Consider the following 15,429-nt stretch of genomic DNA (forward strand, 5'->3'; position numbering starts at 1 on the left):
TGGGAGATGCGGCTGGGTGTGGCCTGTGTTAGAGATAGGAATTTCAGACAGTGAGTGGCACTCTGTCACTTTATTTTGATGTTTCTAGGTAGGGCTTTCATAGGCTTAGGTGTTTTACCGCTGGAACCCCAGCCCTCCTGCAGCACAGAGGGGAGCTGCTGGGCCAGGACACGTTCTGCTTCCCACCCTTCACCTTCCAGGTGCCCTTTTACTGCCAGTCTCAAAAGGTACTTCCTCAGGTCTGCATACAGGAAAGGGGCCTGATGAGAGCATGGTACCGAAATTGGGGGCGCCAGGCCTCATTGCCTTTGGATGGTCAAAGGGTGTGGTGGAGGCTTGGCCTTTATTGCGGTGCTGACCCCCTCTGGGGAGTGCTGGCTCAGAGGCAGGAAGCAGGCTCAGGTTTTCGGTAATCCTCCTGGATGGGGATGGTTTCACCTTCTTCCTCCCTGGGACAGCTGTAAGGACAAGGCTCAGCAGGTGCCACTGGACTTTCGCCTTTGTCTGCAGAAGCAGAAGCAGATGAATCTTGACCAGTGGTCAGGGGGGAGGGTGAAGGAAGAAGAGATAAGCAAAGGAGGTAAGCTTGGGGGAGGGCTGTCAGGAGGGCCTCAGCTAAGAAAAGAGGGGGACTAGGCAGGAGCTAGGGTTGGTAAAGATGGAGTTAGGGAGGCTTCCATAAGGCCCCAAGCATGGGTGGCAGGGCTGAGTAGGTGGGGTGGGGTCAGGGACAGGACTGGAGACCTGTATTTTGTCTCTTACTTTGTCCATATTTTCTTTGCTGATGGAGGAACAGAACTCCGACCATAGTGAAAACAGTAAACATTCCAGACAGGATCACAAAGCTACGGATGCAGTCTGAGCTGCACAAAGACCTCTGGGCTGTGATAGGCAGGGGCCACACAAGGGGTTTTAGGAGAGCCTAGCCCTTGACTCCCCTCAGCCCAGCCCTCCCACCATCCCTACCTCTCTCCTCCCCCCCTCCCTACCTCCCCTCTTCCCAACCATTGTAATTGTACCAAGTCCTTTCCTCATCCCTAAACTGCTTTTCCTCTTATCCCTACTCCTAGGAGCTTTCTGGCTGGCTTGGGTGGGGAATGTGGAGAAAACTCACATGGCCAATGAGTTGAGAGAGCTGGGGCAGGCGGCCTGAAGTCAGCCAGAGTCTGCACATGCCTGGCTGTCCTGGCTTCTAGCATCCCTGGAAAAACAGATAGAGTGAGCAGCAGCGGGGAGCCCTACAGGGAAAGATGAGGCTGAGGGCCTAAGAGGCCGGAGAAGCACTGGATGGGATGGAAAGGTAGAGACAGGCCAACAGGCAACTTGTGGGGGTGGGTACAGAAGGGGGGGTTCTATTTGAGGGTGACCCTTACCTCAAGTGACTGGACAAAGAGTTTTCTGGAACTTACTTTTGGTGTAAGGTAAGTGAGTGGGTTGTGGGGGTGTGCCTAAGGCCTGTGATAGATGAAGTGTCCTTGAGGGGTTTACAGCAGGATCACAATCAGTACACTCCTTGTCCCTGCACTCCCAGCCCTTGGGGCAGGCACACACGGTGTTGGTGGTCAGGGTGCAGTTGCGAATGAGATGACCTGGGGACAGAGGAGACCAGAGAAACACAAGGCGCTCAAGCCTAAGTAGAAACAGCTCACACGATTTACTCACTGCACTGAGACTTTTACAGATGAATTATAACAGAGAGAGAGGTATACACATCACAAGCATAAAGCTTGAAAAATTGGTACCAGTTGGACTCACAGGTATAACCAGCACCATATCAGGCAGAAGATAACCAGTAGTATTTTCTTCCAGTTACAACCCCCCTTTTTTTGACTCTTTAATTTTTTAAAAGACTTTATGTATTTATTTATTTATCTAGAAGGAGAGAGAGGGGAAGGGGGAAGGGGAAGAAAGGATCAACTCCCATATGTGCCTTGACCAGGCAAGCCCAGGGTTTTGAACCAGCGACCTCAGTGTTCCAGGTTGATACTGTATCTATTGCGCCACCACAGGCCAGGTCACAAACCCCTTTCCATAAGAGCCACTAGCCCGAATTCCTAGGACCACAAGTTTGTTTTGCTGTTTTTGTACTTAATATATGGGATCCCGCATGTGTACTCCTTTGCGTCTGGCTGCTTTTTACTCGACTCTTTTTGAGATTATTCCATACTGTTGAGCATAATTGCAGATCATTCATTCTTATTGTTGAATAGCATCCCATTATGTGAATATGCCATGTTTATTTTTTTTTTTTTTTTTTTTTTTTTTTTTCTGAAGCTGGAAACAGGGAGAGACAGTCAGACAGACTCCCGCATGCGCCCGACCGGGATCCACCCGGCACGCCCACCAGGGGCGACGCTCTGCCCACCAGGGGGCGATGCTCTGCCCATCCTGGGCGTCGCCATGTTGCGACCAGAGCCACTCTAGCGCCTGAGGCAGAGGCCACAGAGCCATCCCCAGCGCCCGGGCCATCTTTGCTCCAATGGAGCCTCGGCTGCGGGAGGGGAGGAGAGAGACAGAGAGGAAAGCGCGGCGGAGGGGTGGAGAAGCAAATGGGCGCTTCTCCTGTGTGCCCTGGCCGGAATCGAACCCGGGTCCTCCGCACGCTAGGCCGACGCTCTACCGCTGAGCCAACCGGCCAGGGCTGCCATGTTTATTCATCTGTTCTGTTAATGTGCATTTGCCTTATTCCTTTTTTTTTTTACAGAGACAGAGTCAGAGAGAGGGATAGACAGGGACAGACAGACAGGAACGGAGAGATGAGAAGCATCAATCATTAGCTTCTCGTTGCGCATTGCGACACCTTAGTTGTTCATTGATTGCTTTCTCATATGTGCCTTGACCACGGGCCTTCAGCAGACCGAGTGACCCCTTGCTCGAGCCAGCGACCTTGGGTCCAAGTTGGTGAGCTTTGCTCAAACCAGATGAGCCTGCGCTCAAGGTGGCGACCTCGGGGTCTCGAACCTGGGTCCTCAGCATCCCAGTCCAATGCTCTATCCTCTGCACCACCACCACCTGGTCAGGCTGCCTTATTCCATTTTTAGCAATTAGAAATAGTACTTCTATGGTCCCTGATAGGTTTTCAACTTTACTAGAGGGTTACTTGGTTACTGACATCCTTTGCCTTTAAAATATACATTTTTAGTCAAGTGTACAGGTCAGGTGCTGGGTAGCTGCCAATCAGTTATACTGCAGGTGGAAGGTATCTGGGGTGCTGGACTGGGTTGGGCTCATACGTGGCTGAGGTTGAGAAGAGGAGGGTGAGCCTGACCTGTAGTGGCGCAGTGGATAAAGCATCGACCTGGAACCCTGGGTTTGCCTGGTCAAGGAATATACAGGAGTTGATGCTTCTTGCTCTTCCCCCTTCTCTCTCTCTCTCTCTCTTCTCTAAAATGAATAAATTTTAAAAATCAAAACAAAAGAAAAAGAGAGAGAGAAGGGGTGATTCTGGGGGAGAGAGCAAACTTGGGCATGGGCCAGGCTCGAGCAGGCACCTGGCGGGGCCTTAGAGCAGCACACTCCTGAGAAACCCTGGCAGGTAGAGGAGGGGAGCTGGGGGGAGGTCGCAGGCTGCCAAAGACTGCTTAACGGTTTGCCTTAGCATTTGGCTTTTTCCAGGAAAGGGAGGACACAGATTCCTTCTCATCCTTGTGCCCCTCTGGCCTCTTCTTTCTGAATTCTGACTCATTGCTCCTAGAATGTGGTTCCCTGTGGCTTACCAGGAATGGTGAGCCCACCTGGACAAGGATCTGCAAGGGAAGAATAGGGATGGGGAGGAGATGGGAATGGTGGAGAGGGGAAGAGGTAGGCAAAGGAGAAGAGGACTGAGGAGGGGTGATTATGAGGGTGCCTGACAAAGGAAAGGGAAGGGCTAAAGAAAGGGCTGGAATTGGGTAAAAATGGATGAAATGTCACTGTTTTCAGTGATGAGTATCCAGAGACCTAAGAATTCTTTTCACCATGTGTAAGCTGTGCACAAAATTCGAAGCTGATATCTGGTTCTTCTCCATCTTACAGATGGAAATACTGAGGTCAAAGAGGACCAGACTCGCCTGACCTGTGATGGCGCAGTGGATGAAGCGTCGACCTGGAAATACTGAGGTCGCCAGTTCGAAACCCTGGGCTTGCCTGGTCAGGGCACATATGGGAGTTGATGCTTCCAGCTCCTCCCCTCCTTCTCTCTCTCTGTCTCTCCTCTCTCTCTCTCTCTCTCTCTCTCTCTCTCTCTGTCTCCCCCTCTCCTCTCTAAAATGAATAAATAGAAAAAATTAAAAAAAAAGAAAGATTAAAAAAAAAAAAAAAAAAAAAAAAAAAAGGACCAGACTCATTCAGACTCTTCCCACCCCTCAGTCCTGTGGCCAGGTGCTGCCTGAGTGCTTTGGGGAACCGTTGGCCTGTGTCACACACAGAGAAGGATCATGAATTGGGCTGGTCTGGAATATAGCGAAAGTAAGAGACTGGCTCAGTACTGGGAAAGGCTTTTGGGTATGCCTTGCAGAGTGAGTAGGGCTGGTTTTGAATAAAAAAATTCCAACCCGCCTGACCTGTGGTGGCACAGTAGATAAAGCATAGACCTGGAAACGCTGAGGTGGCCAGTTCAAAACCCTGGGCTTGCCTGCCTAGTCAAGGCACATATGGGAGTTGATGGTTCCTGCTCCTCCCACCTTCTCTCTCTCTTTCCCTCTCTCTCCTCTCTAAAATAAATAAATAAATAAATAATATTTTTAAAAAAAGAACAGTAATACTCCTGCTTACAGCCAAATCCCGTGTAAATGTTCATGTCCTTACATTAAAAAAAAAATTCCAACCTTGCTGGGATTGCTGTCAAGAAGAGAAAATCATCTGTTACATGTGTGTGTGTGTGTGTGTGTGTGTGTGTGTGTGTGTGACAGAGACAGAGAGAGGGACAGACAGGAAGGGAGATAGATAAGAAGCATCAACTCTGTTGTGACTCCTCAGTTGTTCATTGATTGCTTTCTCATATGTGCTATGACTGGGGGGCTATAGAAGAGCGAGTGACCCCTTGCTCAAGCCAGCGACCTTGGACTCAAGTCAGCAACCTTTGGGCTCAAGCCAGCGACCATGGGGTCATGTCTATGATCCCACGCTCAAGCCAGCAACCTTGGGGTTTTGAACCTGGGTCCTATGTGTCCCAGTCTGACACTCTGTCCACTACTTCACTGCCTGGTCAGGCTGTTAATCATATTTTTTTTTCTTTTTTTTTTTTTACAGGAACAGAGAGAGAGTCAGAAAGAGTGATAGATAGGGACAGACAGACAGGAATGGAGAGAGATGAGAAGCTTCAATCATCAGTTTTTTGTTGCAACACCTTAGTTATTCATTGATTGCTTTCTCATATGTGCCTTGACCGCAGGCCTTCAGCAAACCGAGTAACCCCTTGCTTGAGCCAGCTACCTTGGGTCCAAGCTGGTGAGCTTTTTGTTAAAGCCAGATGAGCCCGTGCTCAAGCTGGCAACCTCAGGGTCTCGAACCTGGGTTCTCTGCATCCCAGTCCAATGCTCTATCCACTGCACCACCGCCTGGTCAGGCTGTTAATCATATTTTTAATTATTATTTTTTATTTATTTATTCATTTTTAGAGAGGAGAAAGAGAGAGAGAGAGGAGAGAGAGACAGTGAGAGAGAAGGGGGAGGAGCTGGAAGCATCAACTCCCATTTGTGCCTTGACCAGGCAAGCCCAGGGTTTCGAACAGGCGACCTCAGCATTTCCAGGTCGACGCTTTATCCACTGCGCCACCACAGGTCAGGCTATATTTTTAAGTTAAGTGGACTGAGGAATACTTCTTGTGTATTTAGGATATTGCTGTTTGATTTGCTATGGCAAAACCTTTTAAATTTAGTTTTTAAAGAATACAGTATTTTTTAACAATTTTTTATTTTATTCATTTTAGAGAGGAGAGAGAGAGAGACAGAGAGAGAGAGAGATGGGGAGAGGAGCTGGAAGCGTCAACTCCCATATGTGCCTTGACCAGGCAAGCCCAGGGTTTCCAGGTCAACGCTTTATCCACTGCGCCACCACAGGTCAGGCAAGAATACAGTATTAAAAGCCTAGAGAGAGCAAACACATTTTATAGGCAAGCAGTGGAGTAGTTTGGTTAAGTAGTCCTCACCAGTGTCCTGTTGCAGGACATTTGTCCAAAAGTTCTACTTTAAAATCTGCTGCTCTATATATACTGGTACATCAGTTCTGAAATTCTAGCTAAACGGAGAAATAATAAAAATTCATAATACAGCCACAGATATTATACTTCTTACTTAAAAAAATGAAATTACAAAATGAAAAAAGGCAAGGCACATTCATTTTCCTCCATTGGCTTTTATGCAGAGAAAGGTGGGTATCCACTGGCTGGCCCTTAGAAAGATGTATTCCAAGTTCCAAACAGATGTCCACTTCAAACTCAGCCAGTTAAAAAGTGTGTATTGGGAAGGTTGCTCAGACAAAATCTGGGGTCCTAGAGCCACTTCCCCCTTTTTATTGTCTTGACGCCAGTCATAGACTCATTCTCAGCAGCCCCTCAAGTTTTGCTTACCCTTCCCTAAACAGTAGAGTCTCCCCAATACAGCAACAGACTTGTTCCCAGGGTGCCCCGTTTTCCCGCATTGGCTCCACTTGCCATAGCTTGAAGCAACTGAAACTCCGACTCCCTGCACTCCCCACGCTTTGCTCTTCCACACCCAGCTCTGTCACCTTGCTCCCCCAAATACTTGCCCATCTTACCTGAGTTACAGTGCCGGCAGTTCTCACAGTGGGGCCGGGTGTTGTAGTCTGGTGAGAAGGAGATCCCTGGTATACATGGATCACACTGAGCAGTCCTTCTCTGCTCATCACAGTGCTTCCTGAGGAACGTTCCTGCGAGCAGAGGTCCAGGGTTAAGGCTCAAACGAAGCTGCTTCTCCACCCTCTGCAAGGTGGTGCCTTGGGTGGGCACTGCAGGATTCCTCTCCTTGCTGGAGCTCAGACCCGCTTCCTGCTTCCCTTCCCCCAAACCCAGTCTTCTCCCACACTTGGGCCCCTAGAAAGGCCTCTTCCTTTACCTGGCTCACACTTCTGGCAGCACAGTTTTCCCTGAGCTAAATAGTGCTTCTCTGGGCAGCTCTTGGAGGCCGGGGTAACTGAGAGCCCTGCCAGAGTCCCCAGAACCCACAGCCAGCAGGAAGGTAGCCAAGCCATGGCTCCTGCCCAGGGAGCTCTCTGTGTTCTGGTCGCTAACTGCGCTGGGCACTGTTTTCTCTCTGCACCTGCTGGCTGGCAGCTGCAAGGTTCTGTGTTGCCCTGCTTTAGGTGGCAAGCTAACCTTTGATGACAGTTGAAACTCGACTGTGGCTGGGTTTTTGTTGTTTTTTTTTCACAGTAGCAACCTCTTCCCCCTTCCCCCTTTCCGCCTGCTGGGTGCTGGATGCCGGGTGCTGGGGAGAGTTGTTAAAGGGCAAACTCTGTCAGAAGACCTGCTGCTCTTTAAAGTCGTCCCCTCCAACACGCAGCTACTCCATTTCCATGTCTCTTGTGCTCATGAAGAATTTACCCCTTCTGTGCCTGCTTCTTGTAAAGTGTTGAATGGGCAGTCACCCACCTCTCTTGTTCACCCACTTGTACACAAAGGTGCCCACATTACCACCCTGTTCACAGCGTACAAGCTAATAGACATGTTCCTTCTCCCGTCCTCACAGAGGATAAACTTTTTCCACAGAGATAAGCAGTTTAGAGGAGGAAGGGGGATCAGAACTGGTATCTGAAATGGAGTCGGATAAATTTTAGAATTCAGAAATTTTCAGATTTTGGGAAGAAACTAGCAGCACAAGACACCCTCACAGGACTGAGGTAGGACTCATGATCAAACACAACATTTCTGCAGCAAAATGATGAATTTTTTTTTTTTCAGAGACAGGGATAGATAGGGACAGACAGACAGGAACGGAAAGAGATGAGAAGTATCAATCATCAATTTTTCATTGTGACATCTTAGTTGTTTATTGATTGCTTTCTCATATGTGCCATGGGGCTACAGCAGACCTAGAAACCCCTTGCTCAAGCCAGAGACCTTGGGTCCAAGCTGGTGAGCTTTGCTCAAACCAGATGAGCCCGCGCTCAAGCTGGCGACCTCGGGGTCTCGAACCTGGGTCCTCGGCATCCCAGTCCAATGCTCTATCCACTGCGCCACCGCCTGGTCAGGCAATGATGAATTTTTAAAGTAAGGTGGGGTGGGGGGGTGGGGACAATGACCATAACTAGTTTTGCATCAACTGAGGTCAGATTTTATGGCCAAAAATGTTTGCTATGGAAGTGTTAGCATGGCTAACATGGGTCTCGAATCTCTGGCACACTCTGTGTTGGGAGATCACATATGATCTTATTTGGTCTTCCTGCCAGTCTAACCCACTGCCTATCCGTCCTCTCCTCACCCCTCTCATATCTTCTTCCCTTTCCCACCTCTGGCTGTGTCAGTCACTGTCCGGGAGCCTCCAGGACATCTCCCCATAAGCCTTGGGCACTGGGATTAAAGGTCAATGCCTGTGGGTCATCTCTTCCCTATTTCTATAGTTTTGGGAATATTGGAAATAGCTGGGCTTTCCCCTCTTTGAGTCCTGGGAACACATGGGTTAGACGGCTGCTCCTTCTTTTTTCCCTGAGGATTGAGGTATGGGGTGGCTCGTTTCTCTAGGCCATTTTTTATGCATGGGCTTTGCATTTGTTTCCATAGCGCTCATAAAATGTCACACCTCTGTGATCTTATTCGTTAGATCTGTTCTCTGTCTCACTTTTCAGTTTCCTTTCTCTTAATTTTTTCCACCCTCCTCCCTTTTCTTGACCCCCTCTAGTCCTCAGGTGGGTCCTCTCGAGTGGGAAGCCACACATGGGTGTGATTTGAATAGTATCTTATGCAAAAGCATTCATTTCAGGGTGCCTGAGTTCCCACCTCAGACTGTTAACTTTGGGATCTGAGGATTTTGCTGTCACTAACAGTCCCTCCCCATTCCAGATCACGGTCAATATCTCCACTGTTAATCTTTTAAAAAAAATTATTGATTATAAAAAAGCAATCTGACCTGTGGTGGCACAGTGGATAAAGCATTGACCTGGAATGCTGAGGTTGCTGTTTCGAAACCCTGGGCTTGCCTGGTCGACACATACGAGAGGCAACTACTACGAGTTGATAGTTCCGGCTCCCTCCCCCCTTTCTCTTTTTGTCTCTCTCTCTCCCACCCTCTAAAATCTTTTAAAAATTATTGATTATAGAGAGTGAGGAAGGGAGAGAGAGAGAGAAACATCGATTTACGTTACACTTATTTATGTGTTCGTTGGTTGATTCTTGTATGTGCTCTGACTAGGGAGGGATTGAACTCGCAGCTTTGGTGTATTGGGATGATGCTCTAACCAGCTGAACTGTTTGGCCAGGGCTCTATTGTTAACCTTAAACATCAAGGAGGCTGTGGAGAGGTGGGATCCCGTGATGGATGTAACCCTGTAGAGCAGGGGTCGGGAACCTATGGCTTGTGAGCCAGATGTGGCTCTTTTGATGACTGCATCTGGCTCGCAGACAAATCTTTAATAAAAAAAATGTTAAAAATATAAAACATTCTCATATATTACAATCCATTCATTTCCTACCGCTCATGTTCATGGTTGAGGGTGGCTGGAGCCAATCATAGCTGTCCTCCGGGACAACACCAAATTTTTATTGGATAATGCGTAACATACACGGGTCATTGTATGGCTCTCACGGAATTACATTTTAATTTTTTTTTAATTTTTAATTTTATTTTTTTACAGAGACAGAGAGAGTCAGAGTGAGGGATAGACAGGATCGGAGAGATGAGAAGCATAAATCATTAGTTTTTTGTTGCACATTGCAACACCTTAGTTATTCATTGATTGCTTTCTCATATGTGCCTTGGCCATGGGCCTTCAGCAGACCGAGTAACCCCTTGCTTGAGCCAGTGACCTTGGGTCCAAGCTGGTGAATTTTTGCTCAAACCAGATGAGCCCAGGTTCAAGCTGGCGACCTCGGGGTCTTGAACCTGGGTCTTCCGCATCCCAGTCCGATGCTCTATCCACGGCGCCACCACCTGGTCAGGCACGGAATTACATTTTAAAATATGTGGCGTTCATGGCTCTCAGCCAAAAAGGTTCCCAACCCCTGCTGCAGAGGAATGATGAGAAGGTGAAGACCTTTAAAGAGATCCTTGCCAGCCTGACCAGGTGGTGGCACAGTGGATAGAGCGTCGGACTGAGATGTGGAAGGACCCAGGTTCAAGACCCCGAGCTCGCCAGCTTGAGCGTGGGCTCATCTGGCTTGAGCAAAAAGCTCACCAGCTTGGACCCAAGGTCGCTGGCTCCAGCAAGGGGTTTCTCGGTCAAGGCACATATGAGAAAGCAATCAATGAACAACTAAGGTGTCGCAACGCACAACGAAAAACTAATGATTGATGCTTCTTATCTCTCTCCGTTCCTGTCTGTCTGTCCCTGTCCATCTCTGTCTCTGTAAAAAAAAAAAAAAAAAAGAGATCCTTGCTAAAGGAGGAATTGGAAGACACAGAAGACTAACAACCTTGACTAGACCCTGTGCTCCTCACCCACACAAGGCCTGTGTTCTCTGTGCCCATGTCCCCTCTTTTACTCATCACTTCTCCATGGGGGAGAGGGCAGGGGCAGGGTCTGCCTGGCTCCCCTGGTCAAGAGAAGGAAAGCCAGGTTTCTGGACCTTACTATTCTCTCACCCTTGTGCTGTTTGCATCAACCGCTAGTGGGTGTTGACCTATCCTAGGCTGGCTTCCTGGACAGGCCCTTCCCCTTGTCTACAGGCCCTGTGAGTACAACCTGCTGACCTCTCCCTCAGAATCTTCCATGACTTTCTCTGTTGGGTTCGGCTTCTCCCCACACCTGTCTGGCACAGATATGTGGTGTTTTCTCAACTGCTCTCTCCTTTTTTTGTATCTCCTGAGATAGGCCCACAGAAGCTTCTCTTCTGATGACTTGTGTTACTTTTTCATTTTTAATATTTATTTATTGACTTTAGAGAGAGGAAAGGAGAATGAGAGACATCAATCTGTTCAGCAGGTGCCCTGACTGGGAAACAAACCAGCAACCTCTGCGCTTTGGGATAAAGCTCTAACCCAGGGGTCCCCATGGGCCGCATGCAGCCCCCTGAGGACATTTATCTGGCCCCCACTGCACTTTCAGAAGGGGCACCTCTTTCTTTCTTTTCTTTTTTTTAAGGGTCACCTCTTTCATTGGTGGTCAGTGAGAGGAACACAGGATGTATCCGCATCCTGTGCTCCTGGAGTACTGTATGTGGTGGCACAGCGTAGCTCATGTACAGTACTAGTTCTGGTGACACGGGATGCATGCAACACGGCTCCAGAAGCACGTCATACCACTTGTTACGGCTAGCAGTGACAAATATGGAACTGGACATTGACCATCTCATTAGCCAAAAGCAGGCCCATAGTTTCCATTGAAATACTGGTCAGTTTGTTAATTTAAACTTACTGTTCTTTATTTTAAATATTGTATTTGTTCCCGTTTTGTTTTTTTACTTTAAAATAAGATATGTGCAGTGTGCATAGAGATTTGTTCATAGTTTTTTTATAGTTGGGCCCTCCAACATCTGAGGGACAGTGAACTGGCCCCCTGTGTAAAAAGTTTGAGGATCCCTGCTCTAACCAACTGAGCCATCGGCGAGGGCTGACTTGCATTACATTTGAGAGGTACTGACCAAACCCTCAGTCCGGAGCAGTGACTCTGGCCTGAATGTCAGCTGGGGGTCACCCTCTGTTATTTAATATTTAGATAAGATACTCCTCCCCTTCCAATTAGGGCAGGCCCTGGGCAGGGTGGGGAGTAGGCAGGGTGTTGATGACACAAATCCCAGTGGGTTTGGTGTTATGATCACCTCTAATTCTGGTTCCTCTTTCAGCTGAAGTCTTGTTTTCCCTTCACTGCTCCTGGCTGTTCCCTTACCTTTGCCCTCCATAGGCTCCAAGTTTGAGACACAGGGCTTTCTTGAATTTTCCCCCAACCAACTGTAAACAGAAGGCTTTTAGGTGTAGCAAAAATTTTACTGAGGCTTTATATAGCACAAGCATAAAACTTAAAATTGCATTTTGCATATTTTTGTTCTTTTATTTTATTTTTAGTGAGCTAGACAGACAGATAAGACAGGAAGGGAGATAGATGAGAAGCATCAATTTATAGTTGCATCACTTTGTTTTTCTCCCTCTCTCTCTCAGAAAAATCAATTAAAATAAAACAATATATAGAAGTTCTGTTTTCAACATATTCAGCTCTTTCCCTTTTCTTTCCTCAGAACTCTTTTTTTTTTTTTTTTCCTGAAGCTGGAAATGGGGAGAGACAGTCAGATAGACTCCCGCATGCGCCCGACCGGGATCCACTCCGCACGCCCACCAGGGGCGATGCTCTGCCCACCAGGGGGCGACGCTCTGCCCCTCTGGGGCGTTGCTCTGCTGCGACCAGAGCCACTCTAGCGCCTGGGGCAGAGGCCAAGGAGCCATCCCCAGCACCCGGGCCATCTTTGCTCCAATGGAGCCTTGGCTGCGGGAGGGGAAGAGAGAGAGACAGAGAGGAAGGAGGGAGGGGGTGGAGAAGCAAATGGGCGCTTCTCCTATGTGCCCTGGCCGGGAATCAAACCCGGGTCCCCTGCACGCCAGGCCAACGCTCTACCGCTGAGCCAACCGGCCAGGGCCAGAACTCTTTTTTTTTTAAGGATACAGTTTTATTATTGAGTACCTAATAAATACCAGTCAGAAGCTTTTTTTTTTTCAGAGACAGAGAGTCAGAGAGAGGGATAGATAGGGACAGACAGGAACAAAGAGAGATGAGAAGCATCAATCATCAGTTTTTCGTTGCGACCAGGTGGTGGCGCAGTGGATAGAGTGTCGGACTGGGATGTGGAGGGCCCAGGTTCGAGATTCCAAGATTGCCAGCTTGAGCGCGGGCTCATCTGGTTTGAGCAATGCTCACCAGCTAGAGCCCAAGGTTGCTGGTTTGAGCAAGGGGTCACTTGGTCTGCTGTGGCCCCCCAGTCAAGGCACATATGAGAAAGCAATCAATGAACAATTAAGGAACCGCAATGAAGAATTAATGTTTCTCATCTCTCTTCCTTCCTATCTGCTGTCCCTATTTCTGACTCTCCCTGTCTCTGCCACAATGCCCTCCCAAAAAACAGTGAACTTACTTTTTTTTCTTTTTCTTTTTTTGTATTTTTCTGAAGTTGGAAACGGGGAGGCAATCAGACAGACTCCCGCATGCGCCCGACCAGGATCCACACAGCATGTCCACCAGGGAGTGATGCTCTGCCTATCTGGGGCATCGCTCTGTTGCAACCAGAGCCATTCTAGCGCCTGAGGCAGAGGCCATGGAGCTGTCCTCAGCGCCTGGGCCAACTTTGCTCCAATGGAGCCTTGGCTGCGGGAAGGGAAGAGAGAGACAGAGAGGAAGGAGAGGGGGAGGGGTGGAGAAGCAGATGGGCGCTTCTCCTGTGTGCCCTGGCCGGGAATTGAACCTGGAACTCCTGCATGCCAGGCCGATGCTCTACCACTGAGCCAACCAGCCAGGGCCTGAACTTACTTTTGATGAAGCCATTTTGATGTAGCCAGATACAAATGGCTGTGAAAAATTTGTTCTATTTCATACCTGTTAATCAGATACCATACTTAGCTTTTTGTTTTTATTTATTTATTTAATTATCTTTTGTATTTTTCTGAAGTTGGAAACGGGGGGAGGCAGTCAGACTCCTGCATGCGCCCGACCAGGATCCACGCAGCACGCCCACCAGGGGGCGATGCTCTGCCCCTCCGGGGCATCGCTCTGTTGCAATCAGAGCCATTCTAGCGCCTGAGGCAGAGGCCACAGAGCCATCCTCAGTTCCTGGGCCAACTTTGCTCCAATGGAACCTTGGCTGTGGGAGGGGAAGAGAGAGACAGAGAGGAAGGAGAGGGGGAAGGGTGGAGAAGCAGATGGGCGCTTCTCCTTTGTGCCCTGGCCAGGAATCGAACCCAGGACTCCTGCACGCCAGGCCGATGCTCTACCACTGAGCCAACTGGCCGGGGCTATTTATTCATTTTAGAGAAGAGTGAGAATGAGAGAGAGAGAAGAGTGAGAGAGTGAGAGAGAGAGAGAGAAAGGGGGAGGAGCAGGAAGCATCAACTCCCTTATGTGCCTTGACCACACAAGTGCAGGTCAACCTCAGCATTCCAGGTGATCGCTTTATCGACTGTGCCACCACAGGTCAGGCCATACTTAGCTTTTTGGATGACATCTATCTTTGCTGATTATTACAATTAAATTAGATAATATATGGGGGTGGGCAAAAGCAGGTTTATAGTTACATATGCAAAACACTTTATTCTTGTATTATTATTTATTAATTATTGTTTTCTTTTCCATACAACTGTAAACCTACTTTTGCCCACCTCTATATTCTAAGCACTTAGCAAAGTATTTGGTGTAAAGGAAAAAAACTTTATTCTTTCCTATGTTGGGGAAAACCCAGTGCTTCCCTACTGTGTTTCTCGCCTGTGAGTCTCCTTTACTAACACAAAACATTTTGCTTCTGGTCACCACAAAAGTGTGGAGGTTTTTTCCCAAACCAAGCAATTCTCTGTAAATTATCCACCCAGAGATAGTGTCAAATATCATAGGTCAAGGGCTCTGTCCTACAAGACTTCTTCCTGTCTACCCCCAACCCCTACTGCATGTGCGTGCTTCAAATGTGTTGTGGTGCAACCACAACAATACTGGAACCGGAGTCTCAAACTGATGCAATTAATTTGGGTTTATATACTGGCCAGTGGTCTGCCCGCCGCACCTCTCGCAACAGACAGCGATGAGCTTGGGGGGAGAGGGGAATATATAGGCAAAGACCACAAGGTTACAGTTATTTTAAGTATGTTTTTACAATACTTTTGCAAAAGCATATAAGCACATTATTTTAAGATAATAAACTGCCTTCCTGCAATATTTGCAGGGCTGATGCATAAGGAATGCATTTGCCTTTGCTTGAAAGATTAGATTTGCTGAGGCTTGTGAGAATTTTTTATTTTAGCTGTAGCTATAAGCTAAATTGGGTCAAGGGTCCTTCCCAGCATGTGCTGGCATGTCAGTACATTCTCCACTGGTTTTACTGGAGAATTAAATTATTGTTTCCTTATTGATATGAACGAGCTGATAGTATGTTTTTAGTATTATAAGTTTTATAAGCAAAATGAGGGGTCCAGTAAGAGCTGTAAGTAATGTAGTGAGTCAAGGGGATGAAAAGAATAAATTTTTATATTAATTTTTTTTGCCTTGTGTTTTTTTTGTATTAAGTTTTTTATAATTTGTATATATTTTTTGCAATTTATATAAATTTTTAATTTTTATAATAGAAATAATTAGTTTTTATAATAATTTACC

General features: G+C 47.7%; 1 protein-coding gene across 2 annotated transcripts; it reads right to left on the bottom strand.

Moving 5' to 3' along the window:
* Positions 1-60: 60 nt before the first annotated feature.
* Positions 61-7,298, bottom strand: CD27 (CD27 molecule). 2 transcript variants are annotated; one of them, XM_066261127.1, is made up of 6 exons: positions 7,053-7,298; positions 6,736-6,867; positions 1,410-1,589; positions 1,115-1,201; positions 763-882; positions 61-504 (listed from the first exon to the last, which is right to left on the bottom strand). In XM_066261127.1, exons 1-6 carry the CDS (start codon positions 7,186-7,188, stop codon positions 380-382), a joined length of 780 nt encoding a protein of 259 aa, XP_066117224.1. In that variant the 5' UTR covers positions 7,189-7,298; the 3' UTR covers positions 61-379. The 2 variants fall into 2 exon arrangements, with proteins under 2 accessions (XP_066117224.1, XP_066117233.1); XM_066261136.1 differs by lacking the exon at positions 763-882.
* Between the last annotated feature and the right edge of the window lie 8,131 nt (positions 7,299-15,429).

This window comes from Saccopteryx bilineata, chromosome 1 (genome assembly GCF_036850765.1).
Source record: "Saccopteryx bilineata isolate mSacBil1 chromosome 1, mSacBil1_pri_phased_curated, whole genome shotgun sequence".
NCBI classification, from domain to species: domain Eukaryota; kingdom Metazoa; phylum Chordata; class Mammalia; order Chiroptera; family Emballonuridae; genus Saccopteryx; species Saccopteryx bilineata.